This window comes from Salmo salar, chromosome ssa12, assembly GCF_905237065.1.
Source record: "Salmo salar chromosome ssa12, Ssal_v3.1, whole genome shotgun sequence".
NCBI lineage: Eukaryota > Metazoa > Chordata > Actinopteri > Salmoniformes > Salmonidae > Salmo > Salmo salar.
Window position 1 is genome coordinate 60,207,719 of NC_059453.1, and position 27,935 is coordinate 60,235,653.

Here is a 27,935-nt window from a genome sequence, read left to right on the forward strand (position 1 = left end):
GTCAGGGCGTTGACTCGACAAGGTGTCGAAAGCATTCCCCATGTTGACTCCAATGCTTCCCACAGTTGTATCAAGTTGCCTGCATATCCTTTGGGTGGTTGACCATTCTTGATACACACGGGAAACTGTTGAGCATGAAAAACCCAGCAGCGTTGCAGTTCTTGACACACTCAAACCGGTGCGCTTGGCACCTACTACCATACCCCATTCAAAGGCACTTAAATCTTATGTCTTGCCCATTCACCCTCAAATGGCACATATGCACAATCCATGTATCAATTGTCTCAAGGCTTAAAAATCCTTCTTTAACCTGTCTCCACCCCTTAATCTACAGTGATTGAAGTGAACACTAAGAGGTTGAAATAAGAATGTGAAAAAGATGATAATGCACTTTTAGTGTAAGAGCTGTTTGAAAAGACCGCCTGAAATTTCTACCTGTTTTGGTGGGATGGAGTTTTGGCCTGCCTGGTGATATTACCAGGCAGTAAATTAGACCAAAAAGAAATAGCGTTCCAAACCTCTCTGCCAATAACAGCTAGTTTTCAGTTTTCCCCTCCCAACTCAGACCACTCCTAGACAGTCCTACCTAAATTCTTGCTTGAGAATTGCTCTTTGCTATTTTTGTTTCTTTTCGATCATTTAATTGAAAACAATCAATAAGGAACTTAGTTGTTACACAGAAATTATTTGATATTGAGATAAAAATAGCTGCATTGGAGCTTTAAATGACTTTGTATGTTCAGAGTTTTGGTTGATACAATTACTGTAGGCTACCCATATACACAAATATATACACTGCTCAAAAAAATAAAGGGAACACAGGTGGAACACAGGTGGAAATTATAGGCAATTAGCAAGACACCCCCAATAAAGGAGTGGTTCTGTAGGTGGGGACCACAGACCACTTCTCAGTTCCTATGCTTCCTGGCTGATGTTTTGGTTACTTTTGAATGCTGGCAGTGCTTTCACTCTTGTGGTAGCATGAGACGGAGTCTACAACCCACACAAGTGGCTCAGGTAGTGCAGCTCATCCAGGATGGCACATCAATGCTAGCTGTGGCAAGAAGGTTTGCTGTGTCTGTCAGCGTAGTGTCTAGAGCATGGAGGCGCTACCAGGAGACAGGCCAGTACATCAGGAGACGTGGAGGAGGTCGTAGGAGGGCAACAACCCAGCAGCAGGACCGCTACTTCCGCCTTTGTGCAAGGAGGAGCACTGCCAGAGCCCTGCAAAATGACCTCCAGCAGGCCACAAATGTGCATGTGTCTGCTCAAACGGTCAGAAACAGACTCCATGAGGGTGGTATGAGGGCCCGACGTCCACAGGTGGGGGTTGTGCTTACAGCCCAACACCGTGCAGGACGTTTGGCATTTGCCAGAGAACACCAAGATTGGCAAATTCGCCACTGGCCCCCCGTGCTCTTCACAGATGAAAGCAGGTTCACACTGAGCACGTGACAGACATGACAGAGTCTGGAGACGCCGTGGAGAACGTTCTGCTGCCTGCAACATCCTTCAGCATGACCGGTTTGGCAGTGGGTCAGTCATGGTGTGGGGTGGCATTTCATTGGGGGGCCGCACAGCCCTCCATGTGCTCGCCAGAGGTAGCCTGACTGCCATTAGGTACCGGGATGAGATCCTCAGACCCCTTGTGAGACCATATGCTGGTGCAGTTGGCCCTGGGTTCCTCCTAATGCAATACAATGCTAGACCTCATGTGGCTGGAGTGTGTCAGCAGTTCCTGCAAGAGGAAGGCATTGATGCTATGGACTGGCCAGCCCATTCCCCAGACCTGAATCCAATTGAGCACATCTGGGACATCATGTCTCGCTCCATCCACCAATGCCACGTTGCACCACAGACTGTCCAGGAGTTGGCGGATGCTTTAGTCCAGGTCGGTGAGGAGATCCCTCAGGAGACCATCCGCCACCTCATCAGGAGCATGCCCATGCATTGTAGGGAGGTCATACAGGCACGTGGAGGCCATACACACTACTGAGCCTAATTTTGACTTGTTTTAAGGACATTACATCAAAGTTGGATCAGCCTGTAGTGTGGTTTTCCACTTTAATTTTGAGTGTGACTCCAAATCCAGACCTCCATGGGTTGATAAATTGGATTTCCATTGATTATTTTTGTGTGATTTTGTTGTCAGCACATTCAACTATGTAAAGGAAAAAGTATTTAATACGATTATTTCTTTCATTCAGGTCTAGGATGTGTTGTTTAAGTGTTCCCTTTATTTTTTTGAGCAGTATATATATATTTCAATATTATTTAAGTAAATTGGAATTAAATATAAAGTATTTGAATTACCACTTTTTTTTACTAGTTTCTTAGACACTCCCTATAAGATTAGTAACATCACCGGTCTTATGAGGTGTCACGCCCTGACCATAGAGAGCCTTTTATTCTCTATGTTGGTTAGGTCAGGGTGTGACTAGGGTGGGTTATCTAGGTTGTTTTATGTCTATGTTGGCCTGGTATGGCTCAGAGCACGCTGCGCCTTGGTCCGTCTCTCCACACAACCGTGACATGAGGCATATTTAGAACTGTATAGTATTATAGCCTATGATTTCATTGTACATGCTTTCATATTGCTCATCGCTCCTTAGCTAAACTCAATGCTCAAATAGGTCTACATTGTGTTTGCCTTATCGTCTTATAAATGGAAAAAAGCTCATTCAGATCAACTGACCATAGATTGACAAGATGTAAAATACAAAATTACATTGATAACTACAGAAAGACACTTGAGGCGTGGGACAATACAACACCAAAATGATTTTCCTCAACAAACTACACTTACAATTCCACGCAAATGCAATAATTACTGCTCAATTATTTGCTTTATTATATTACCTGCATTTGAAGACAGATCCCAACCGTCTTTCGCTGTATTGTGAGGCTTGGTAGGCTAATGACAAACTGATGCTCTAAGCCTGAGACACTCCTTGATTGCGTCCCAAATGACATCATATTCCCTTTATAGTGCACTTTTTTGACCTAGGTCCATAGTGCTCTGGTCAAAAGTTTTTGTACGTTCTCACATAAATAAAGATGTGGAACTCAGAGCACGCTGCGCCTTGGTCTGTCTCTCCACACAACCATGACAGAAGATCCCACCACAACAGGACCAAGTAGCGTGCCCAGGAGGAGATGGCCTCCTGGACTTACGAGGAGATAAAGGAGGAGAAGACATCCTGGACTTGGGAGGAAATCATGTCAGGACACGAAAGCCTGCCGTGGAAGCAGACGCAAGGAGAGAAGGGAGGACAGCGATGACGCCGGGGTTCGCGGCCACAAAGACAGCCCAAAAGACAGCTCGAATAATTGATTTTGGGGGAGGGGGGCACACGGGGTGGTCGCCGGAGCCGGGGAGTGAGCCAGTGACAACCTGGGAGGAGATAGAGAGATGGTCGGTCGACCCAGGGAGAGTGCCAAAGCCCGCCTGGGAGTCAATGGAACAGTGCGAGGAGGGATACCGGAGAATGGAGTTGGCGAGGAGTATGCGGCAACGCAGGCGTTTGGAGGAGCGTGTCACCAGCCCGGTGCAATCTGTGCCGGTCCCACGCATCAGGCCTCCAGTGTGCCTCCCCAGTTCGGTACGTCCTGTGTCCCCTCCTCGCACTCACCCTGAAGTGCGTGTCACCAGTCCGGTGCAACCTGTGCCAGCCCCACGCAGCAGGCCTCCAGTGCGCCTCCCCAGTCCGGTACGTCCTGTGCCTGCTCCTCGCACTCGCCCTGAAGTGCGTGTCACCAGTCCGGAGCCTCTGGCGACGGTCCCCAGTCCGGAGCCTCTGGTGACGGTCCGGAGCTTCCGGCGGCGGTCCAGAGCTGCCGGCGGTGGTCCGCAGTCCGGAGCTGCCGGCGGCGGTCCCCAGTCCGGAGCTTCCGGCGGCGGTCCGGAGCTGCCGGCGGCGGTCCCCAGTCCGGAACCCCCTGCGGCGGTCCCCAGTCCGGAACCCCCTGCGACGGTCCACAGTCCGGAACCCCCTGCGACGGTCCACAGTCCGGAACCCCCTGCGACGGTCAACGTTCCGGAGCCTCCAGCGGGGGTCAATGGTCCGGAGCTTCCAGGGAAGGCGTACAGTCCTGCTCCAGGGCAGGAGCTTCTGGCGGCGGTCCCCAGTCCAGAACTTCCGGCGGCGGTCCAGAGCTTCCGGCGGCGGTCCGGAGCTTCCGGCGGTGGTCCCCAGTGGTCCACAGTCCGGAACCCCCTGCGACGGTCAACGTTCCAGAGCCTCCAGCGGGGGTCAACGGTCCGGAGCTTCCAGGCACGGCACCCAGTCCAGCTCCATGGCCGGAGCCTTCCTCCTCGCCGGTGCCCAGTCCAGGCACGGCATTCAGTCCAGCTCCAAGGCCGGAGCCTTCCTTTGCGCCAGTGCCCAGTCCAGGCACGGCGTCCAGTCCCGCTCCAGGGCAGGAGCCTCCCTCTGCACCGGTGCCCAGTCCAGGCACGGTGTCCAGTCCCGCACCATGGCCGGAGCCTTCCTCTGCACCGAGGCCAAGTCCGGGCACGGCGTTCTACCCGGCTCCATGGCCGGACCCGTGCTCTGGGCGGGGCCAAAGTCCCGCACCAGAGCTGCCACCGATGCTGGCGGATCCACGAGCGGAGTGGGTACTTCGCCCCGCACTGGAGCCGCCACCGACGCTAGATGCCCACCCGGACACTCCCCTATAGAGTCAGGTTTTGCGGCCAGAGTCCGCACCTTTGGGGGGGGGTACTGTCACGCCCTGACCATAGAGAGCCTTTTATTCTCTATGTTGGTTAGGTCAGGGTGTGACTAAGGTGGGTTATCTCGGTTGTTTTATGTCTATGTTGGCCTGGTATGGTTCCCAATCAGAGGCAGCTGTTTATCGTTGTCTCTGATTGGGGATCATATTTAGGCAGCCATTTCCCCACTGGTTTTTGTGGGATCTTATTTTGAGTTAGTGCATGCTGCACCTCTTATGTTACGGTTCGTTGTTTGTTTCCTTTTTGTACGTTTTCACATAAATAAAGATATGGAACTCAAAGCACGCTGCGCCTTGGTCCGTCTCTCCACACAACCGTGACATGAGGCATATTTAGAACTGTATAGTATTATAGCCTATGATATCATTGTACATGTTTTCATGTTGCTCATCGCTCCTTAGCTAAACTCAATGCTCAAATAGGTCTACATTGTGTTTGCCTTATCGTCTTATAAATGGAAAAAAGCTCATTCAGATCAACTGACCATAGATTGACAAGATGTAAAATACAAAATTACATTGATAACTACAGAAAGACACTTGAGGCGTGGGACAATACAACACCAAAATGATTTTCCTCAATTAACTACACAAACAATTCCACACAAATGCAATAAATACTGCTCAATTATTTGCTTTATTATATTACCTGCATTTGAAGACAGAACCCAACCGTCTTTCGCTGTATTGTGAGGCTTGGTAGGCTAATGACAAACTGATGCTCTAAGCCTGAGACACTCCTTGATTGCATCCCAAATGACATCATACTCCCTTTACAGTGCACTTTTCTGACCTAGGTCCATAGGGCTCTGGTCAAAAGTGGTGCACTATATACAGTTCCTTCAGAAAGTATTCACAGCCCTTGACTTTTTCCACTTTTTTTGTGTTACAGCCTGAATTTAAAATGGATTACATTGAGATTTTGTGTCACCGGCCTACACACAATACTCCATAATGTCAAAGCAGAATTATGTTTTTAGACATTTTTATTTATTACAAATGAAAAGCTGAAATGTCTTGAGTCAATAAGTATTCAACCCCTTTGTTATGGCAAGCCTAAATAAATTCAGGAGTATACATTTGCTTAACAAGTCATATAAGTTGTATGGACTTATTCTGTGTGCAATAATAATGTTTAACTTTATTTTTGAATGACTACTTCATCTCTGTAATGCACACATACAATTATATGTAAGGTCCCTCAGTCGAGCAGTGAATTTCAAATACAAATTCAACCATAAAGACCAGGGAAGTCGTCCAATGCCTCGCAAAGAAGGGGACCTATTGGTAGATAAAAAGATACAAATAAGACATTGAATATCCTTTTGAACATGGTGAAATCATTAATTACACTTTGGATGGTGTATTAATACACCCATTCACTACAAAGATCCAGGCATCCTTCCTAACTCAGTTGCTGGAGAGGAAGGAAACCGCTCAGGGATTTCACCATGAGGCCAATGGTGACTTTAAAGCAGTTACAGAGTTTAATGGCTGTGATAGGAGAAAACTGAAGATAGATCAACAACATTGTAGTTACTCCAAAATACTAACATAATTGACAGATTGAAAAGGAGGAAGCCTGTGCAGAATAATAAATATTTGAAAACCTGCATCCTGTTTTGCAACAAGGCACTAAAGTAATACTGCAAAAAATGTGGCAAAGCAATTCACTTTTTGTCCTGAAAACAAAGTGTTATGTTCGGGGCAAATCCAATACAACACATTACTGAGTACAACTCTCCATATTTTCAAGCATGGTGGTGGCTGCATCACGTTATGGGTGTGCTTGTAATCGTTAAGGCCAGGGGAGTTTTTAAGGATAAAAAAGAAATGGGGTAGAGCTAAGCACAGGCATAATCCTAGAGGAAACCCTGATTCAGACTGCTTTCCACCTGACACTGGGAGATTAATTCACCTTTCAGCAGGACAATAACCTAAAACACAAGGCCAGATCTACACTGGAGTTGCTTACCAAGAAGACAGTGAATGTTCATGAGTGGCAGAGTTACAGTTTTGACTTAAATCTACTTGAAAATCTATGGCAAGACCTGAAAATCGTTGTCTAGCAATGATCAACAACCAAATTGACAGAGCTTGAAGAATATTAAAAGAATAATGAGCAAATGTTTCACAATCCAGGTGTGGAAAGTTCTTAGAGACTTACCTAAAAAATACTCACAGCTGTAATCGCTGCCAAAGGTATGTATATTAGTGTTTATTTTTCAAAAATGTTTTACAACTGTTTTAATTTTTCTTCCACTTTAACATTACACAGTATTTGGTGTAGATCGTTGACAATTCTTTTTACAATTAAATCAATTTTAATCCCACTTTGTAACAAAACAAAATGTGGAAGAAGTCCTGGGGTGTGAATATTTTTTCTGAAGGCACTGTAGGGAATAAGTCATTTGGAACATAGCCATTGTCCAGTGGTTGTGTTTTTCAGCCTTGTCTCTTAGTGCTCTGAACAGCTAAACTGTATTGATCAATCCCATGAAAGCTCTTATCAGTCAGCCAGACAGTGGCAATATCCCAAACGACACCCTCTTTATATTGCACTACTTTTATGGCCTTTGGTCATATAGGCCCTGGTCAAAAGTATTGCACTGTAAAGGGAATAGCTTGCTATTCTCCATGCAGGCCTACTACAGTAATGATTGATGTATGCAGTATGATAATGTATGCTTCTGGTGGTAATAGAGGCAATAGGGTGCCACTAAAACCATTTCCTCTTCCATTGCTTCACTTACTGGGATTCTCTTACTGTTGTGTTCATGTCAAATGACAAATGCACATAGGATTAGATTTGTTTAGGTCATATCTGCCTTGGATTGAGTATATATAATTGATGTGCCGATGGGGAGAAGAATAGGCTTTTATTCAACACTTTAAATGCTGTGTTGCATAGCTGTCTTCTCCCTTCACCTTTCTATGTAAAGAGAAATGTATTGAGGGATGTAGAATCGTTTTTAATTGAAAATAATTCATAGGCCTACTTAATAGGGCGTAGGGTCTAGGTCTAGAACTGGTGCAGTTCAAATTGTCACATTGTTGCTAAACTAACGTAGCACGTGTAGACATATTGCAGCAAGATCATACGACTTCACACACTAGTAGTCAGGCTACAGTACTACATTATTCTAACCTCCGCCCACGTCGGCTGCGATGGAAAAGCCTTCGCGAGCTCAGTGGAAAATCACCTCCGTCCGCCCTTCCGATACGCAAAAACATCCGCACCGACGTAATCAAACAAGAACAGGAAACTACGTTCCTGGAGTAGGGAAATTATATCCCGAGATTGAATTGTCGCCCGTAGCCTATTTGTTTTATTGTAGCCGACTGTAGACTAGCACACGGCATTACGCCCATTCAGAAACATCCTTAGCCTGCATTGACACAGGAAACATTAAGCAGATTGGATCGTGACGGGTCAGCTTTGAAGGGCGCTAGACGAGAAAATACCCTAATACGAATCAGCCGGAACATTTCCCGGTAAGAGTAAAATAAATTGCAATGTTTTTATATAAGGTAGCGTTCACTGTTGATGGCTTGTTTATATAAACACGGTAACTTCATTTCTAGGTCCATGTTGCTCAAATAGCCTACTCAAGTGGCGAGTGGGTTAGGTTTTTTTCACTACTGTAATCAACTAAAAAGGCGTGAAATATGCGCACGTAGAGTTGCCTATATTCTGGATTGGTTGGCCGCAATATTTGAATTGGAAATGATTAAGCATTTATATGCCTGGTCGTGCTTGCTTTCCTGTTCTGTGTCACTGTTCTCTGTGTCAATGGGACACACTCTTTTCACGCCACTTCGATAAAAAGTGATTTATTTACATAGCAGGTTAAGAAAGCATTTCCCCTAACCCTTTTCCTAACCTTAACCTCAGTCTCATAACCTGCTACGTCAATTCTCCTCACCTGCTGCATGTTCTCCTAACCTGCTACGAAAAAGTAACTTCTGTATCGAAGTGACATAAAAATATTGTTTCCCCTGTGTCAGTTGCCTATTCTTGACAGTGAACTATTGTCGTATTTGAAGAAGACTCTAATCAGTTTAACTCTTACAGAATTACAATATTATATTTTAATGTTAATATTTTGTCTTAAAACATCACGTGTTTGCAGTACCATAACCAGAGTAAAACTTTGGCTGTATTCAGTTTTTTTTAAATCACCTGTCCAATGGGGCAACCACACAGCTGACTCAACTTGCCCAAATTCCATAAGTGCCATACTTTTCACTTTGACAATAAGGAGCAAACAGAAATATCAGTTTTAGGCTACTGGACTTATTTGCATGTGGATAGAGAGTGCATGGTTTTATAAAACAGGCTATTGAATGCGGGTCATTCTTTTTCTTTGCTCTCACTTATGTAGAGATGTCCTAGTTTCATTATTACAGAAGCTATAATTAGGCATGCACTCAGAGGCAGGCCACATACATTAATGAACTCTCAATATCAGAGCAGACCTCCCCAGGTAATCCAGTTAATTGCTTCTTTACAACCTCTACAGAGTTTGTCTTTGACATCTTCAAGATCCTTTCCCCATTGAGAGAAGCTATGGCCTACAAGGCTGTGGCTAATCATTGTCCCTTTTATCTGGAGGACATTTTGTAACTCCTTAGGTCAGCCACTCACAGCACAATTTGCTGGGGGAAACAAACCACCACTATCTCTGACCCCATATCTAAGGTACTATCGAAGGCCCTGCTAGCCTACACAGGTATTAAAGGTGTTGACCATCTCTCTCTGTCTCTCTCTATCTCTCAGGTTAGGTGTCAAGTATGGCTGATCTGCTGAAGCTGCTGCTGCGTGTGGCAGAGAAGGCGGCCAATGTGGCCCGCGTGTGCAGGAAAGAAGCCCCTCTCTTCCAGCTGCTGGTCCAGGAGAAGACTGGAGTGGATAAGAACAAGAAGTTTGTCCAGGACTTCAAGACGCTGGCTGATGTTGTGATCCAAGAGATGATCCGCCATGATGTTGGAGCTCAGGTACAGGAACCAAAACACTTCTCATGTTATCATGATGAGGTTTCATGTTTGAAATATTTCCAGGCAAGCCTCTGGAGGATTTGTGGCATATCCCTCTCTAGTATAATCAAATGTTTTTGGCAATCTTAACCCTCTACTCGTTTTATCCTGTTTTACCTTAGTTTCCTGAAATGATTGACCATATACATGGAGAGGAGTCTAACAAGTTTGAGAATGGACTAGGTTGGTAATAACACCCACAGTTCAGTAACACTTATTACTATGTAACAATATGTTAATACAATGCAGGTACATGACTAATAAGTGTTATAACATGGGTATAAGAGCAACATATACAATGCAACATGTACTTTTTAATAACACTAGACCTGTTGACTGTGTGTGTTCATGCGTGCGTCCCAGGGGAGAGTGTGATAGTCACAGTGTGTGGGACGGAGAAGGAGACCGCAGCCCTGCTGGCCACAGTGCTGGATGGGGACCAGACGGCGGCGACTCTCCTGGCGCATGCCATTCACCAGGACGCTAAGCTCACACTCACTGACACGGGGACAGACGACCTCCACATACCCCTCAGCCCCTCTGACCTGGGCATCTGGATCGACCCCATCGGTAACACCTGACCTAGAGTCACAATTTAAAAACAAGATTTGTTGTATCTCCGTAGATATACATGAATGGAAATGATGGATAATGTTTAGCACTGAGCAGATCCACTTGTATTGTATGGTGTAATTACTACACCAACGCCATGGGAGAGATTTTTCCTTGTCCTTTAACACTGTTATAAGCATGGCATTGTATGTACGTTGTTCCTATCGGTTTGGTTGTCGTTCAGATGCCACCAGCCAATACATTGAAGGTCGTGAGGAGGCGGCGGCGGAGGGGCGTCTCTGTCCGTCAGGTCTGCAGTGTGCCCTGGTCCTGATCGGGGTTTACCTCCGCGCTACTGGGGAACCCGTCATGGGGGTCATCAACCAGCCCTTCAACCACAAAGACCCAACAGGGTGAGACTCTAGAACAGGGGTCTCCAACAGGTAGATCACAAGCTACCAGTAGCTCGCAGCCCACTTATGAGTAGCTCGCCAATCAATTCTAAAAGTACATGCATCCTTCCATCGCAATGTCATAAAAACAAAGCTCCCTGCTACTATCAAATCAAAGCCACATTGACGTTATCCCAACTCTGGTTAGCCACTATTGGCTTAAAAAGCCAAACGTAACACAATACTTGCAAATTCATTTCCAGCAATATGGCCCTGTCTGTCTGTATGGTATGTGCATTTGTCAATCACTCCATATGTAGCCAGTTAGCAAAGCTAATGATAACCGTTTTGTGGGTAGACAGAAAGACTTTCCCCAAAAATCATCTCAATTAAATATTAACTGCAAAGTAGGCTTACCTGACAGAACTATTGTTATTTTTTTATACCCCTTTTTCTCCCCAATTTCATGATATCCAATTGGTAGTTACAGTCTTGTCCCATCGCTGCAACTCCAGTACGGACTCGGGAGAGGCTAAGGTCGAGAGCCATGCGTCCTCCGAAACACAACCCTGCCAAGCCGCACTGCTTCTTGACACACTGCTCGCTTAACCCTGAAGCCAGCCGCACCAATGTGTCGGAGGAACCACTGTACAACTGGCGACTGTGTCAGCGAACATGCGCCCGGCCTACCTGACAGAACTATAAATGATAATTGTTTGTATCAATTGGGTGGCCATTGTTTTGGAAACTCCGCCATTACAGTAGGCCTAGCAGCAGAAACATTGCTACATTGACACATTCCTCTTTTGCCAGATGTGCAATTAAAGGGGAATTACACAAACATTTAAATGTGTTCGTTTTTAATCTTCCAGAAATTGTGTTCTGATGTGATTTAAGCATTTATATGGACATCCATTTTCGTTGATGCTCTATGAATAATTGTAATATTAAGTCTATAAACATTTAAAAAATATCCCAAACCAGAAAAAAATAAAACAGAGCGAACTGAATTTAATTTCATGGGGCCTGTCATGCAGAATACTGTTTATCAACCACAGTAACCAGGGATGAGTTGCATGGTAGAGAAGAGAAGAATGTGCCTATTTGAAAGCATAAAAAAAAAAAATTATAGCTCACAACAGGTAAAACATTTTTTTAAGTAGCTCTCACGCTAGAAAAGGTTGGAGATCCCTGCTATAGAACCAGAACAGCAATCAGTTCTGACACCAGGGGCCTCATTTATAAACGCTGCGTATGTACAAAATATACCCCAAAACGTTCGTTAATGAGAAGAGCGAAGATCTATTTATTTTATTTTTGCAATCTAAAAAATATATAGTAATAGGAATCTATTTCCTGATCATTTCAGAATAAATTCCGGACCTTTTCTGACTGTGATGGTTTCAAATTCCCGAAGAAGCCTATTCAACAAATTAGGATACAATTCGTCCCATCTCTCATTTAATCTGACCAAATTCACAGTAGTAAATAAGGTATTTCAAATATTTTGCTCCATATGATCCGATCCGGAGCGCGGTTAAAATTAAAACATAACAGTAGAATTGACAGTTCACCTTGTAATTTGAAATGTTTGAAGTGGGCATCGACAATGTTTCAGAATTCGCGGGAAGTGCATCATATTTAGGTTGGGGGGAAAAGTAATTGCAAAACATTACTAAATAAAATGTTCTGCAAACTCCACAACAATTTGTCAGTTTTTTTTATTTCAGACATAGTCACTCCTTTCCTTTGCTACAGCAAAATCACTGGGGGGAAAATGTAGCAACACCTCTGAGAACAGATCTAATTTGACATGGCTCTATCTTTTAGAAACTGCTGTGGCCTAATTTCAAAAGTTCCACATCAAAACAGAAAATTAGGGGGTTATTTTCACCATAAAAGCTAAATGATGTGCATTTTCCAGGCGGAATTATAATGCTTGTTCACGATGCGCACAGTTTACGACTAGTCTGATTTATAATGGGAAATATGTGCAAGTATGGCATGCGGCAAGTTTATAAATCTCAATATGTTTTGACTTAGTCTTTTCAGAAATGTTGCACGCAAATATTTAGTGTGAAATTTACTCAATTGTTATGAGGCCCCTGGGTTATGGTCAATGCTATTTCAGTTCAGTTGATTCAAATAACTAATTGTTACCAATTTAAGTATTGGAATGTTTTTATTTTCAGTGACGATTTTCAATCCACTTACTGAATTGAATTATAATTAAACCTGTCAGACACAGAAATAACATGCTCAGTTCTCACCAACAAAGCTGCCTTTGTCAATAACATGTTTGATGTGATGTACATATTTGTTGCAGCTGGAAGGGGAAGCATTTCTGGGGTGTGTCATGTGGGAACATCAAAGCCTGCTCAGTGCTCAGACCTAAAGACAGACCTGCAGAGACGACAGCAGCGGGAGGACCAGGGCTCTCAGTGGTGATGAGCTCCAGTGAGAAGCAGACAGTGAAAGAGGCTTTGGCCCCTCTGTGCGGGCCTGACAGGCTGATGTATGCCTCGGGGGCCGGATACAAGATCCTGTGTGTGATCCTGGGCCTGGCTGACGTCTACGTCCTCTCAGAGGGCAGCACCTTCAAGTGGGACTCCTGCGGCCCCCATGCCCTGCTCCGTGCACTGGGTGGGGGGATGGTGGACCTTAAAGAGTGCCTCCACTCCTCTGGCTCCAGCCACTGTCAGGGGGGGCACCAGGACCAGGGGGAACTGACCTACCACCAACCCCACACAGAGAGCACTGGAGCAGACCACTGGGCCAACCAGGGGGGCCTGGTGGCCTATCTCAACTGTCAAATTCTCCATAGGGTTATTGGGGAACTGAAGGGCAAGTTTTAAAGGAAGAGTAGCTGATGATGGTGGGCACAAGTATCATTGCTTATAGGGTCGTGCTGCTTAATATTCTATTTTTGGAGGGTCAGTGGTGTTTTTCTATTGACTATGCTGTCCAAGTTATGTTTAACAGCTATATATTTGCAAAAGTAAATATATGAAGGAATATAAACATGTTATTAAACTAACTACAGTAGTTGGTATGTTTAAATGTGTTTTGTAAAAGATTAAGCTATACCTAAATGGAAGGTCTCTTTACAGTTACTGGTTCTCTCATTGTCAAGAAGTGTGTTGGTGGCAAATCAAACTTCAGGGAAGACCTGAGTGCTGTTTAAGTATCCCACTTATATTCCAAAGCAAGATAATCAGAATTGAAAGATACAGGTAAGAATGGGAACAGGCATGGTTCATGAAACAGTCTGTCACACCAAAATGTGGCTAATGGAAATAACCCTTTTAATTCGTTAAGGATCTCTGCTGGACCTACCAGAGAATCTCTTGATGACCCAGTTGAAGTTGTGAAGTAGTGGGACAGGGAGGCGTTTAGTAAATATCCCAAGTGTCTCCCTTTTGACAGAAGCACTAATGGTGTGTGAGGCGATAGCGGAGAAGACTCAAATAAGCTGGCTTCTGGGAATCTGCAGCGGCCCAGAAAAGGCCTTTTATGGAAGAGAGGTGTGTTCTACACTGTTTCCTTAGCGCTAGCTGTATGACTTAGGATAAGTCAGGTCAGAGGAGGAAAAAGACATGAGGTGCCCGTTTAATTTTTGGTTTACTGTAAATGAAGGATTAAACCCCTTTGAAGGAATGGGGAAGAACTGTCACGTAGCGATGCCCGGTGGCTTTCTGGAGCTAATGTAGAAATCGGGTAAACCAGGTCATGAGGTTCACAACGGTTTTGCTCTTATGGGATCAGGTTTGTTCAATAGAAGTCAACCTGTGGAGGAGATTATTTTCACCATCACCTGCACCACTTCATTGACACACCCCGGAGGCTAGTGGAATACTGTCCAAAGGTGTAGTCATTACGAAGAGCTGGATTCAATCCATAGCGCTGAAGAGCCACGTTGTACACCAATTTACATTTAAAGGCAATGTTCCTGCATTAGCGGAGACTGCATTCACAGTAAACGCTGCATATGTCGGCTCAATCGGTAAAAACCTTTCAATTTCAAGTGCACTATAGTGCTGAACTTCGGTGATATGGATTGAATCCAGCCCTAAATGTTACTGTCCCGGCTGTCTCTATGGTCGTCCATCAGAAAAACAGAGCCATCCTAAAGGACCAGCAAGTTGTGTTGTGGACCACACCACTTGTGTATAAAGATGGGTGGGATCTAGTGTACATTTTAAATGAATGAGTGTGCTCCAGAAGGGCCATTACCAGGTCCCCTGGTTTCTGCTCCATTGGAATGACACAGAATTCTCCTGTCTTGTAACTTTAAGACAATTCAATCCACGTAATTCACAAAACAAACAATGAAAGCCCATTCATCCGTCTGTAGGAAATCAACTTTACTATGAAATCCAGAAAAAAGCTAAAATCAACTGAACAGTGATGTTTCACAATTGCAATAAACTCTTGCCAGCAAACTCACACTTTCCTACCCCCAAAATAAATTTAAAAAATGCACATTTAACGCCGATTGTCATATTTTTTGCAATCTTTTTTTTGTTGCATATACTGTTTTAAAATATCATGGGAAAAACAAAAATTAATCTGGGATCTTGGCTCTTTTTCCACGCTGGGAGCCGTTAGTTGACTTGCCGTTTTAGGCTGCTACTTAAGCCATACATTCTCAAGTCAACTAGGGTATCTAAAACATAAATTGACAGCACAAGCAATTCAGCCTAAAACTGAGATTAAATTAAACCTCCTATAATACCTCCATTTAAGTGGCCAATTGCATTCAGCTTTTTTCACTTTAAAGAGAGCAAATAAACATGTGCAACAAGGGACCTTAGGCACCACTTAATCTCCCAACATCCACAGAATGACACAAATCAAAGGTACAACCAACAAGAGGCTAATGGAACGATACCAGGGCCCGTATTCATTAAGCGTCTCAGAGTAGCAGCACTGATCTAGGATCAGTTTAGCCTTTTCATGGACAGGCCTGATCCTACTCTGAGGAAGCTTGATTCATATTGCCCCAGACCTCTTAACATTTAAGAGGAATTTGACCAACTTTTACCACATTTATTTCCAATACGCCATCTCCACAGGAAAAATACAATGATTTGCCATAATGAGACATATTGTTAGAGATCTGAATTCTGTTCGCTCTATCCCTCTTCAATCTGGAGTATACTGTCTGAGCGTGGGGTGAAAGCGAAGGCAGTGGTAGCTTTTCTTTGAAATAAAATGTGGTGGTAATAGAACTCTTAGTGTTGACATTCAGCTCCCCTGTCTTTCAATCAACCTTTAAACTGTTGGAAAGTAAATGTCAAAGAGTAGCCTCTGATAGCTAATCTTTTACACTGCACAGTCATTGTGTTCTCAATGGAAACTTTGTCACCTCCAATCTTTAAAGGGTGCTGAAATGCAATTAGGAGCTGAAACTAGCCTTTTCTTGATCCATAGGATGCCGTCCAGACAATAACACCAATACTTAGGGACTGAAAGCAGTAAATAGCCTAGGTCCTTGACTCTCACAATATAACAGTCTTGATTTTAATGTGAACCTGCTTAAGTCTGATGCCTCATCATAGTGCTTCTACGTGGGATTCAATTTGTTGAGAGATAGACTAAAGTATTCACTGTACTCTAGACAGAGTTGATATCTATGTTTGGCAGAGAGAACTTTCACACACCAACTTACTTTCCAATAGTGACAAAATGTCACAACTATGCAAACGTTCACTCTAACTTCATTAAAAGTAATAAAAATGGCAGAAAATCAGTTGCTCAAATGATAATCTAACCAGATAACAATTGATCAAAGAAGGCAACGGGCGGAAGGATGGGTGTGTCAAAGCAAGATGTAGCTTGAGCCGTTCGATCCAGCAATTCATAAATTGTGATTGGCTTCTTCCAGCCCTGTCCCCTCTCACACTAACACACACAGTTTCACAGTCTGCGCCAAGACCTGAAGCAAGAATAGATTACCTTTTTTGTTTAAAAAAATAATTACAAACGTGTCAAGAATATAAGCGTCCAATGGCATGTAATGATGCAGGATTGTGGAGGGAAGTAAGACCTAAGGAAATGTTTGCATTGTTAGCAATAGGCTTGTGATAATCAGTGGCATGGCTACAGCTGTTTCAAGAGAAAAAAAACAATGTGAGGGGGAGAAGCAAAAAGACTGTCACCTCCTAACCCCAAATATACTTCAACTCTGAGTTAGTTCCTTCTTCTACATGGTCCAGACTCTAACCTCTGGCTCATGGCCTCTGTATTGCCAGTCTTTGATACATGAGGCAGCCCCTGACCCGTGTGAATCTTCCTGAGTTTGACTGACCCTTCAACTTATGTACAGTAGGGGGAGGTCCAGGCTCGTCGACAGACATGGCCGTGTGTTGAGTGTCCCCGTGTTGCTACGATGACACGTCACAACAACGGCCGCTCTCACCTCTGGAAGGGCTTGCGGACCTTTCTCCTCCTGCGGGGTGGAGGCTTGCCTCCGCTATCCGCCCACGTCTCACTGGGCTCCGGCCGGGACCCTCCAGGAGGCATGAAGAAGCCAGTCTGTGGTGGAGGAGGGGAGAAAGGTCCACTAGGTCCCGGTCCAGCACCAGAGGGTTGGTGGGGGGGCGGTCCTGAGGGGAAGAAACCCCCGTTGGCAGCCATGTCGGGGGGAGGTCCCCCTTGGAAGATGCGGTTGAAGAAGTCCTGCAGGTCAGCGGAGTTGGTCGGGCCTGGAGGAGGGTGCTCTGGGCCTGCAGGTGTCCTGGAAAGCATGGGAGGAGAGTAACATTCATTCTAAAAACATTCTTTACCTCAGGACACTTCAACAGGTGACTCCAAGAAAATAAAGAAATAGGAGCACTCACCGTTTACATAGATCTGAGTTTTATTCACGGGACAAACAGGCTTCATCAGAGCCTTGGGTGGCCTTTCATTCTATTACATTCATTCTATTTTAATCTAGCCTATATTTAACTCTGATGCAAGTCACAATGAGATAGTTGCACAAGCACCTGCACTGACCACAGCGTGTGCTCATTTAGAGCGGTCGATCACATAACACCTCGGTTGTGTCCCAATAATCTCTCCTTTCTCCCAAAGCATGCACTTGTTCACTTCCCTTAATGTATTTGAAAGAAAATGACTGGTATATGGAAACTCCCTTCAGCCCAGTGGTCACCAACCGGTCGATTGCAATCGACTAGTTGATCACCAAACATTTCTGTAGAAAAGCCAACGATTAAAGGCTTGAGCTCCTTTTTATTTTATTTTTTTGTGTTGCGCTGTTGGCGATAGGTGCACTTTATTCAGAAGCCCTGCACACCGGGTAGGCAAAGTGTTCCCATTTATAACCATTTCATTTGTCTGAAAAGACAAACTGTCTACCCGGCAGATCTGTGGCTAAATCTAGTATGCCTACTGTACTGGCCAATCAGATAGCTCAAATCACTGTGCCTACCTACAGCGTCCACGACCCCCGCCACAGCAATGTTTAATACTAGTCTACTTGAAATTTCATAACTTTTAAAACCATGACCAGAGAGAGGCTGTCAACGAATACATCAAAGAGCTGCTGTTCTTATGAGTGAGTTCATGTCTATATTTTATTCAGCACTGTCAACACTTTTTATTCAACACTATTACAAAATGCTCTTCTCTCTACTTCCCCTGGTGCTGCAGCTGCAATGAATGAGTAGCCAAGTGTATCGATAGCCCTGCGCTTTTATTATTATTAGCAGCTCGTCACGTCTATTTTAATATCAAAGAGTATTTCACTTTCTCTGGTCATAGGAAGACTGTGTCCCCTCTCTGGTCAGTCTCACCGGAGGAAAGGAATTGAAAGAGCAGGGACCATGAGAGGCGGTCCCTCTGCTGCACTCTCCCTCCCTCCGCTTAGACTAATGCCGTGTTCAAAACAACTGGGAACTCGGGAATCTCAGCCTTCAGTGTGTTCAAGACAACTGCGAACTCTGGAAAAACGAGATCCGACTGGGAAAAATCGTTTTGAACGGTCATCCTCAGAAACTCGGGCATCTTTGACCTCTTTTTTCCAGAGTTCCCAGTTGTCCTGAAAGCACAACCATCAGATGCAGGTACCATCAGTCCAGTAAAATAAAATTGATAATTATTAGCAAATTATTTCAATTTATGCTCAGCTGTGCATTGCAAGTGCTACACCAACTGATCTATTTTGTTATCAAAGCTTGAGTTTTGATATATAATATGGTCTGAGAAGAACAATATTGGCAGGCCAGGAATATAGTCAATTTGCTGTGATAATGTATTTGGCCTACTGCACAAACCTAACTCTACAGAACTGTTTTTATTAGGTTAATGTTAATGTAAAAAAAAAAAGAAAGTTGGGGACCACTTTTCTAGCCCATGCCTACACCAATCCAATGCTTTTACATTTGTGTGAAGTAGTTAAAGAGTGCAGACTTCAGGAGGAAGATGAGATTATTGGAACGCAACCCTCATTGCCCTGGGACAAACCTGTGGCGCTGCGTGGAGCTACTGTTGTTCTTGGAGCCGAAGGAGATGTGATAGGGCACGCGGTGTGTGTCTGGAGAGATGCCTATCCTCTGGCACCCGGCCCACTCTGAAAGGTGAGAGCGGAGAAGGTGACAAATTAATCAATGTGACAATACTGAAGCAAGCGGCTAGGAGGAGAAACAGTCTGTCTGACTTTAGGTGTCTTTATTACTGCATTGTCGGGAACGCGCTTGCAAGAAAAGGCATTTCACTGTACTTGTGCACGTGACAATAACTTGAAACCTAACATTATTTGGTAGCTTAGAATTGAATTTAGTTGTAGAGCTTTTGAGCCTGTCAGTTGGCTTGTTAGAGGTTCAAGCAGTGAAGCTGGGTGAAACCCCTATTCAAGCAGTGAAGCTGGGTGAAACCCCTATTCAAGCAGTGAAGCTGGGTCAAACCCCTATTCAAGCAGTGAAGCTGGGTAAAACCCCTATTCAAGCAGTGAAGCTGGGTGAAACCCCTATTCAAGCAGTGAAGCTGGGTGAAACCCCTATTCAAGCAGTGAAGCTGGGTGAAACCCCTATTCAAGCAGTGAAGCTGGGTCAAACCCCTATTCAAGCAGTGAAGCTGGGTCAAACCCCTATTCAAGCAGTGAAGCTGGGTCAAAACCCCTATTCAAGCAGTGAAGCTGGGTAAAACCCCTATTCAAGCAGTGAAGCTGGGTGAAACCCCTATTCAAGCAGTGAAGCTGGGTCAAACCCCTATTCAAGCAGTGAAGCTGGGTAAAACCCCTATTCAAGCAGTGAAGCTGGGTGAAACCCCTATTCAAGCAGTGAAGCTGGGTCAAACCCCTATTCAAGCAGTGAAGCTGGGTGAAACCCCTATTCAAGCAGTGAAGCTGGGTGAAACCCCTATTCAAGCAGTGAAGCTGGGTGAAACCCCTATTCAAGCAGTGAAGCTGGGTGAAACCCCTATTCAAGCAGTGAAGCTGGGTCAAACCCCTATTCAAGCAGTGAAGCTGGGAAAAACCCCTATTCAAGCAGTGAAGCTGGGTAAAACCCTATTCAAGCAGTGAAGCTGGGTGAAACCCCTATTCAAGCAGTGAAGCTGGGTCAAACCCCTATTCAAGCAGTGAAGCTGGGTCAAACCCCTATTCAAGCAGTGAAGCTGGGTCAAACACCTATTCAAGCAGTGAAGCTGGGTCAAACCCCTATTCAAGCAGTGAAGCTGGGTGAAACCCCTATTCAAGCACTGAAGCTGGGTCAAACCCCTATTCAAGCAGTGAAGCTGGGTAAAACCACTATTCAAGCAGTGAAGCTGGGTCAAACCCCTATTCAAGCAGTGAAGCTGGGTCAAACCCCTATTCAAGCAGTGAAGCTGGGTCAAACCCCTATTCAAGCAGTGAAGCTGGGTCAAACCCCTATACAAGCAGTGAAGCGGGGTCAAACCCCTATTCAAGCAGTGAAGCTGGGTCAAACCCCTATTCAAGCAGTGAAGCTGGGTAAAACCCCTATTCAAGCAGTGAAGCTGGGTGAAACCCCTATTCAAGCAGTGAAGCTGGGTGAAACCCCTATTCAAGCAGTGAAGCTGGGTGAAACCCCTATTCAAGCAGTGAAGCTGGGTAAAACCCCTATTCAAGCAGTGAAGCTGGGTGAAACCCCTATTCAAGCAGTGAAGCTGGGTGAAACCCCTATTCAAGCAGTGAAGCTGGGTAAAACCCCTATTCAAGCAGTGAAGCTGGGTCAAACCCCTATTCAAGCAGTGAAGCTGGGTGAAACCCCTATTCAAGCAGTGAAGCTGGGTGAAACCCCTATTCAAGCAGTGAAGCTGGGTCAAACCCCTATTCAAGCAGTGAAGCTGGGTGAAACCCCTATTCAAGCAGTGAAGCTGGGTCAAACCCCTATTCAAGCAGTGAAGCTGGGTCAAACCCCTATTCAAGCAGTGAAGCTGGGTCAAACCCCTATTCAAGCAGTGAAGCTGGGTCAAACCCCTATTCAAGCAGTGAAGCTGGGTCAAACCCGTATTCAAGCAGTGAAGCTGGGTGAAACCCCTATTCAAGCAGTGAAGCTGGGTAACCCCTATTCACGCAGTGAAGCTGGGTAAAACCCCTATTCAAGCAGTGAAGCTGGGTCAAACCCCTATTCAAGCAGTGAAGCTGGGTGAAGCCCTATTCAAGCAGTGAAGCTGGGTAAAACCCCTATTCAAGCAGTGAAGCTGGGTGAAACCCCTATTCAAGCAGTGAAGCTGGGTAATACCCCTATTCAAGCAGTGAAGCTGGGTGAAACCCCTATTCAAGCAGTGAAGCTGGGTGAAACCCCTATTCAAGCAGTGAAGCTGGGTGAAACCCCTATTCAAGCAGTGAAGCTGGGTGAAACCCCTATTCAAGCAGTGAAGCTGGGTAAAACCCCTATTCAAGCAGTGAAGCTGGGTCAAACCCCTATTCAAGCAGTGAAGCTGGGTGAAACCCCTATTCAAGCAGTGAAGCTGGGTGAAACCCCTATTCAAGCAGTGAAGCTGGGTAAAACCCCTATTCAAGCAGTGAAGCTGGGTCAAACCCCTATTCAAGCAGTGAAGCTGGGTGAAACCCCTATTCAAGCAGTGAAGCTGGGTGAAACCCCTATTCAAGCAGTGAAGCTGGGTCAAACCCTTATTCAAGCAGTGAAGCTGGGTCAAACCCCTATTCAAGCAGTGAAGCTGGGTCAAACCCCTATTCAAGCAGTGAAGCTGGGTCAAACCCCTATTCAAGCAGTGAAGCTGGGTGAAACCCTATTCAAGCAGTGAAGCTGGGTAAAACCCCTATTGTATTTGTTGCCGTTTATTATTTTTCTCCTTCTGGCGATTTGGTGAAAAAAATGCTAATTCTTGTGAGATGTAAGGCCCAGGAGGGTGCAACTTTGCAAGATTGTAAAGAGCCAAGCGCCACACCCATTCATGCGATGCCATTCCAAATGGCTACACGGTGGCACTATAACAAGCGATTGAAAATGCAAACTTTTAAAGAAGGTCACACCCCTTTACCGTGTGTCTTAGACTCCTGACATTTGGTACTTAGGTCCCTCCCCTCACAAGGAACAAATTTGCCTCAAGGACCCTTAAGGTCCGCCATGATGGATTTTCCGCCATTTTGAATTTTGTGAAAAACACTTAAGACGCTACTCTTCTGGCACCGAATGACCAATCACTAAGCTCTCTCAAACAACATGGTCTAGCAACTCAAACAACATGGCCACTACTGACCAATAAACATTCACGCAGGCATGGTCTGGCACATAAATTCATCAACTATTATTGAAAATATATTTCACAGTTTAGATGGTACAATGTTTCTTTTTCTACACTATACTTGCTTATTTTGTCTCAAACTGAAATTAGCCGAACTATTAAAATGTTTGCAACCAGGAAATGCCGGAGCGATTTCTGCATAGTGCATCTTTAAGTCAATACATAAAAGGGTATGGCATTAGCATCGATGAGAGCCTAACTATCCATGTGGGTGTCATTACACCACAATGGCTTGTTCGACATCGACCGCATTGCAGTTGGCGATTGCAGACTTACTGATCTACAAATCACCTTGCATTATAAATAACTACTCATTATTATTTGTAGAGCAGTCAGTCAAAATTGACCCACAATGCATTACAGTTTTGACGCTCGTGAATACAGCCATAGTCAATCCAGTACCTGTGATGTCGTAGACCTTGCCATCCATGCAGGCGAAGTAGGTGATGCGTAAGCCTAGGAGGCTGGACTCGGCCCACAGGTCTCCCTCTTCGGCGCTGTGGCGTCTGTTACACTCTGCACAGAACCGTGCCTCAGCAGGCTCCCGGTCCATCTCAAACCTCCTGCACACACAGGGAGTAATCAGGGAGGGAGGAGTCAGCAACGTAAACTAAACCATGCAGAATGGGATGCTCTTTCTGTCTGGCCAATGCTTGTGTTTTCTTTCTGTAATAAAGGTTTCATAGCAAGCAAAATGTATAAATACAATTTGAGTGATTGGGAGTACCGTAATTTCCGGACTAAAAGCTGCTACTTTTTTCCCACGTTTTGAACCTCGCGGCTTAAACAATGACGCGGCTAATATATGGATTTTTCCCGCTTTCAAAAAATAAAAAATAAACACATTCTGTGACGTGCTCAGTTTTTTGCCGGCATGAAGCTTTCATTAGACCAATGAAATTGCCGAACGGGTTAAGGTCAAACAACCTTTTTGTTTACTGTTTAGATTAAATCGAGCGCGCTCAAACTTCCCAATATTCTGATTACGGTAGTCATTTTGTCACCCTCATCATGGCAAAGACACAGAGAAATGCATATGATGCAGCTTTCAAGTTGAAGGCAATTGATCTGGCTGTTGGAAAAGGAAATAGAGCTGCTGCACGGGAGCTTGGTCTGGAGCAATGACTTTCTTGGTAGGCTATTGTTCACTGCAAATTATTTCTTTTTTTGTTACAAGCCGTGTTTCGTTAAAGCCTACCGTAAATTCCGGACTATAAGCCGCAACTTTTTTCCCAGGCTTTGAACCTCGCGGCTTAAACAATGACCCGGCTAATATATGGATTTTTCCCGCTTTCAAATTTTTTTTATCCAAAAAAACACATTCTGTGACGTGCTCAGTTATTTGGCGGCATGAAGCTTTCATTAGACCAATGAAATTGCCAACGGGTTAAGGTCAAACAACCTTTTTGTTTACTGTTTAGATTAAATCGAGCGCTCTCAAACTTCCCATCATTCTGATTACGGTAGTCATTTTGTCCCCCTCATCATGGCAAAGACACGGAGAAATGCATATGATGCAGCTTTCAAGTTGAAGGCGATTGATCTGGCTGTTGGAAAAGGAAATAGAGCTGCTGCACGGGAGCTTGGTCTTAATGAGTCGATGATAAGACGTTGGAAACAGCAGCGTGAGGAATTGACTCAGTGCAAAAAGACAACTAAAGCTTACTGCTAATTTTGTATTTTTTGTGACAAGCCGTGATTCGTTAAAGCCTATTTATTGTTGATACAAGCCGTGTTTCGTTAAAGCCTGTGTAAAGTTAAATTGTTTCAATGTACCGGTAGGCACCTGCGGCTTATAGACATGTGCAGCTTATTTATGTTTTTTTTTTTATTCAGTGGGTGCGGCTTATATTCAGGTGCGCTCAATAGTCCGGAAATTACGGTAGTCACCATATTCATTTAGGTAAATACTGTAAATGACAAGACTGCAGTGTAGGTAAATTATATTACTATTCCCTCACTTTCACAAAAGTCTGCAGGGTATTGGTTGTAAATGTATGATATTTTTTCTAGATATTACAGATATTAATTCAGTCTGAGTGACGTACCTGTGTTTACCCTCACACTTCGTACACATCATGGTGTTCATAGCTTCCTTCAGGTCATCCTGCAGTTTGGTGAGGAACTCATTCATCGACTTGGAGAGTTCCGTCTGCGCCATGCGCTTCCTGAGAGGACCAGGCAAACAAGTCAATGCCATATCAACTACACCAAACATCCCATCGGCTTTCAGTGCAGTCATTCGATCACGGTTTCTTGTATTTGAATTAAGTAATCTACTCACTGCACGTATTCTCTATGTATCCTGTTACTGAGGAACTAAACCAAACATCTCACAGGCCTTTAGATTGACTATACCATGCTAAGGACCACAGTTAGAAATTTCAGATGAAGAAGCATTACCTATTGTGAGAGGCCTGAATTCTAACAGATGTTTTTTGCTGAAGGTGCAGTCATTTTATCATAGTTTCTGGCATTTGATTTAAGTACTGGTCAAGTAGTTTGTGTGTCTTCTACTCACAGCTCGTATTCCCTCCGTGTCTCTGGGTTACTGACGATGTCCCAGGCAGCCCTGAGCACCTTAAAGGCCTCCCCAGCACGCGGGTGCTTGTTCTTGTCTGGATGGATCTGAGAGAGGAAGGAAAAGAGAAAGATGGACAGATGTAAGGGGCAGTGCAGATAACATGCAAGAGCTAGAGCAACTAAGGAAGGCTAAACAGGTTGGCTACTTCTAGTCATTTTCTGATTACATTTTATATTGTGGATATAAAACAACAAAGATGCATGCAGCCATGCAGAGCTAAGGGCAAAAATGCTTTGGTTGTGTTCTGACAGGCAAAGCTGAAATTATTTGACCATAATGGCTACACACTTGCCAGTTGATCAGTTCCACTCATTTTTATCATTCACCTGTACTCATAAAATGTAATGCCCATCTCATTTACACTCACCTGAACAGCCAACTGTCTGTAGGCCCTTTTTAGCTCAGCTTCAGTTGCGTGGGCCTCCACCCCCAACACTATAAAAGGGTCCAGCTCCTCTTCAGGGACCTGAGCCAGCGCCAGCAGTCTCTCCAGCTCCTGCCCAGGCTGGTACCTAACTGCTCCACCGGGAGAATCTGGGGTGAAAGGGGGCACCTGGGTAGTGGTGCCTCTCCTCCTCCTGAACCAGCCGCTGATCCTCTGCACCAGCGAGGCCACCCTCCTCCAGACCTTGGAGTCCTGCACGGCTGTCCACCACCGCTGGCCCCTCTCCCCACCCAGCCGGACGAGCGTGAACCGGGCCCACTGGGAACCCAGTAGCACCACAGCACAGAGGAGTCCGAAGCAGGTCAGGGAGGCCTGCCAGACCCACTCCATCGACCGGATACTCTTATCCACCAGGACCGTTCCAGCGCAACTCACCCTCTCCAGCACACGCCGGGCGTCCGCCTTCATCCCCGGCACGTCTGTGACCTTGTTGAGTAGCTGTGAGCCGAGGTCATAGAGGGCTACCCCTGCGGCTTCCACGGCCACCCCGCAGCGGTGGGTCACAGAGACAATGAGCTCCACCACCATGTGGATACAGGAGATGCACCAGGGACTGAGCGACTCTGACAGCAGCTCCCTGAAGGCCAAGGTAAGCTGGGTGCCTGTCTGCCGCCGGCCCCGGCCCTGATGGTGGTGGTGGTTGCGCCTCCGGGCCTGCTTGTGCCTCCCACCGCCCGATGACAGGGACCCTTTAGGGAGGTAGGATGATGATGTAGCCTGGGTATTCTGCTCGGAGGCTGCCATCACTCCTCCTCCGCTGTTCCGGAACCGGCCTTTCCTCCCTCCGGCCCCTGAGCTCTTCCATCCCGACTCCCCGTTCATGCCAGGCTCCCTCCCGACTTCGTTTCGGCCTCCTCCTCCATTCTCGTCTTCATCTCCACCCTCAGTCTCCTCATTTCCTTCTCTGACCACATGCTCCGCCCCTTCCTGTTTCAGAGAGACTTCATCCTCTTTGGCCTCTGCAATCCCACAATACTCTGCTTCTCCTGAGTCCTGGTTGATTGGAGTTGGGATATCCTGAGGGGTAGCTTTGAGATAGTCTGTCATGTCCTCTTTGGGAACTGGTTGATGACTTTCCTCATCTCCTCTGACTTCCCACTGGTCAGGCATGGAGGTGGAAGACAAGAGGGTAGGAACACCTGAGGGCAGCTCTTCAGGGCTCTCCTCAGCTGCCTCTACAGTCCATGTCTCTTCCTCCATCTCGCTCTCAGCCACCCCTTTCTCCATCTTCCGCCCTGTCTCTTGATTAAAGTGCCAAAAAAAGTCTCCAATCTCACGGCAGGTAGGGACCTTGACCCATTCTCACTGACAGCACCTTCTCTGACACTGACAGGGCTGAAGTGTCAGATAAGGACAGCTGAATAATACTGGAATGGCAGGCGCCATTGTCCACGGTAGTCTATCCAATACAGAAACTTTGAAGGCATTGGATCACGGATCAATCATTACAATCCTTGGGCACGACTAGCCTCATCTTGTATCTGGTTATTGCCTGTGAAAAGAAAGCAAGTTTAAACATTAGCCGTATCACTTTCCCTTTATTTGCACTAGAACAAAGGGTCTAATATAAAGGCAAAGCTCACTAAGAAATGACATTAAATGGGATATGGAGTATCTGCATGCATCATTGTTATTGTCAAAGTAATGACATGTTATTATCAATTATGTTTTCTACTGTAGTGTGCCTTGATCAATATTCTCCATAGCACGCTGCATGACCGCAGCACTCAACGAGCTGCTTCACAGCGCCGACATTTTGAAAATATAAACCAAACTCTATAGCTATCTGGTTGTCAGTAGTTGCACTAGCTAGAAATATAATGACTTTCTAAAACCATAACTGACTAGGATGGAATATTCCAGAGAATAATGGGGGCAATCTTCGGTTCTAGCAAATTAGCTATGTCGCCAACGTCGCGAGCAAAATGACCAACTGTCTCAAGACTAACAGCTAGCTAACATTATTAGTTGCTCGTGTTTAGCTAACTAGCTACTGTAGCTAATGCAATTTAAATAATCTTAACGGCGGATTATTGATAATATTATTTGAGCTATTTTAATGTTTACACTGACTGAAATAACATTGGGAAAGATGACAGCCAGCGCAACTCACTTTTCTCTTCCGTAAAGGAAGGGAAGATGATAAAATGTAGTCTTCCTTTCGAAGTGGCTAACTCGAGCCCTGTAACGTTAGCTTTGCTCCTCAAATTGACCAAATATGGCAAACAGAAATTCTGGTCGTAGAAAGAAAATGTAGTTATTGAATTGTGTATGAAACTAATCTTATCCTGTATTAGGAGAGTGTTTTCGTTCTGCTTATGCAGATATGATGTATTTTTTATTATCTTGTTCTTGGCTAACGCTGTCCTTGCTGTTTGTCTTACTATTTTTCACTTCCGAGGGCAGCAGACACCTCACATAAACCACTACTGAGACGCGAGAAAGAATAAGCAAGACC

General features: G+C 45.0%; 2 protein-coding genes across 3 annotated transcripts; one reads left to right on the forward strand and one right to left on the reverse strand.

The window, feature by feature from the left end:
* Positions 1-8,117: 8,117 nt before the first annotated feature.
* Positions 8,118-13,712, forward strand: inpp (Inositol polyphosphate 1-phosphatase). The gene is given in 6 exon segments (NM_001165288.1): positions 8,118-8,229; positions 9,515-9,732; positions 9,894-9,954; positions 10,135-10,341; positions 10,568-10,736; positions 13,042-13,712. Coding segments are annotated over 5 exon segments (1,170 nt in total). The 5' UTR covers positions 8,118-8,229; positions 9,515-9,528; the 3' UTR covers positions 13,571-13,712.
* A 1,342-nt stretch (positions 13,713-15,054) lies between these two features.
* LOC106565401 (dnaJ homolog subfamily C member 14) lies at positions 15,055-27,910 on the reverse strand. Of its 2 annotated transcripts, none has more exons than XM_014132481.2 (7): positions 27,591-27,910; positions 25,400-26,969; positions 24,970-25,076; positions 24,497-24,616; positions 22,851-23,011; positions 19,185-19,290; positions 15,055-17,454 (listed from the first exon to the last, which is right to left on the reverse strand). In XM_014132481.2, the coding sequence occupies exons 2-7, from the start codon at positions 26,702-26,704 to the stop codon at positions 17,133-17,135; spliced, it is 2,121 nt and encodes a 706-aa protein (XP_013987956.1). In that variant the 5' UTR covers positions 26,705-26,969; positions 27,591-27,910; the 3' UTR covers positions 15,055-17,132. The 2 variants fall into 2 exon arrangements, with proteins under 2 accessions (XP_013987956.1, XP_013987958.1); XM_014132483.2 differs by having other exon boundaries at positions 27,862-27,909.
* Between the last annotated feature and the right edge of the window lie 25 nt (positions 27,911-27,935).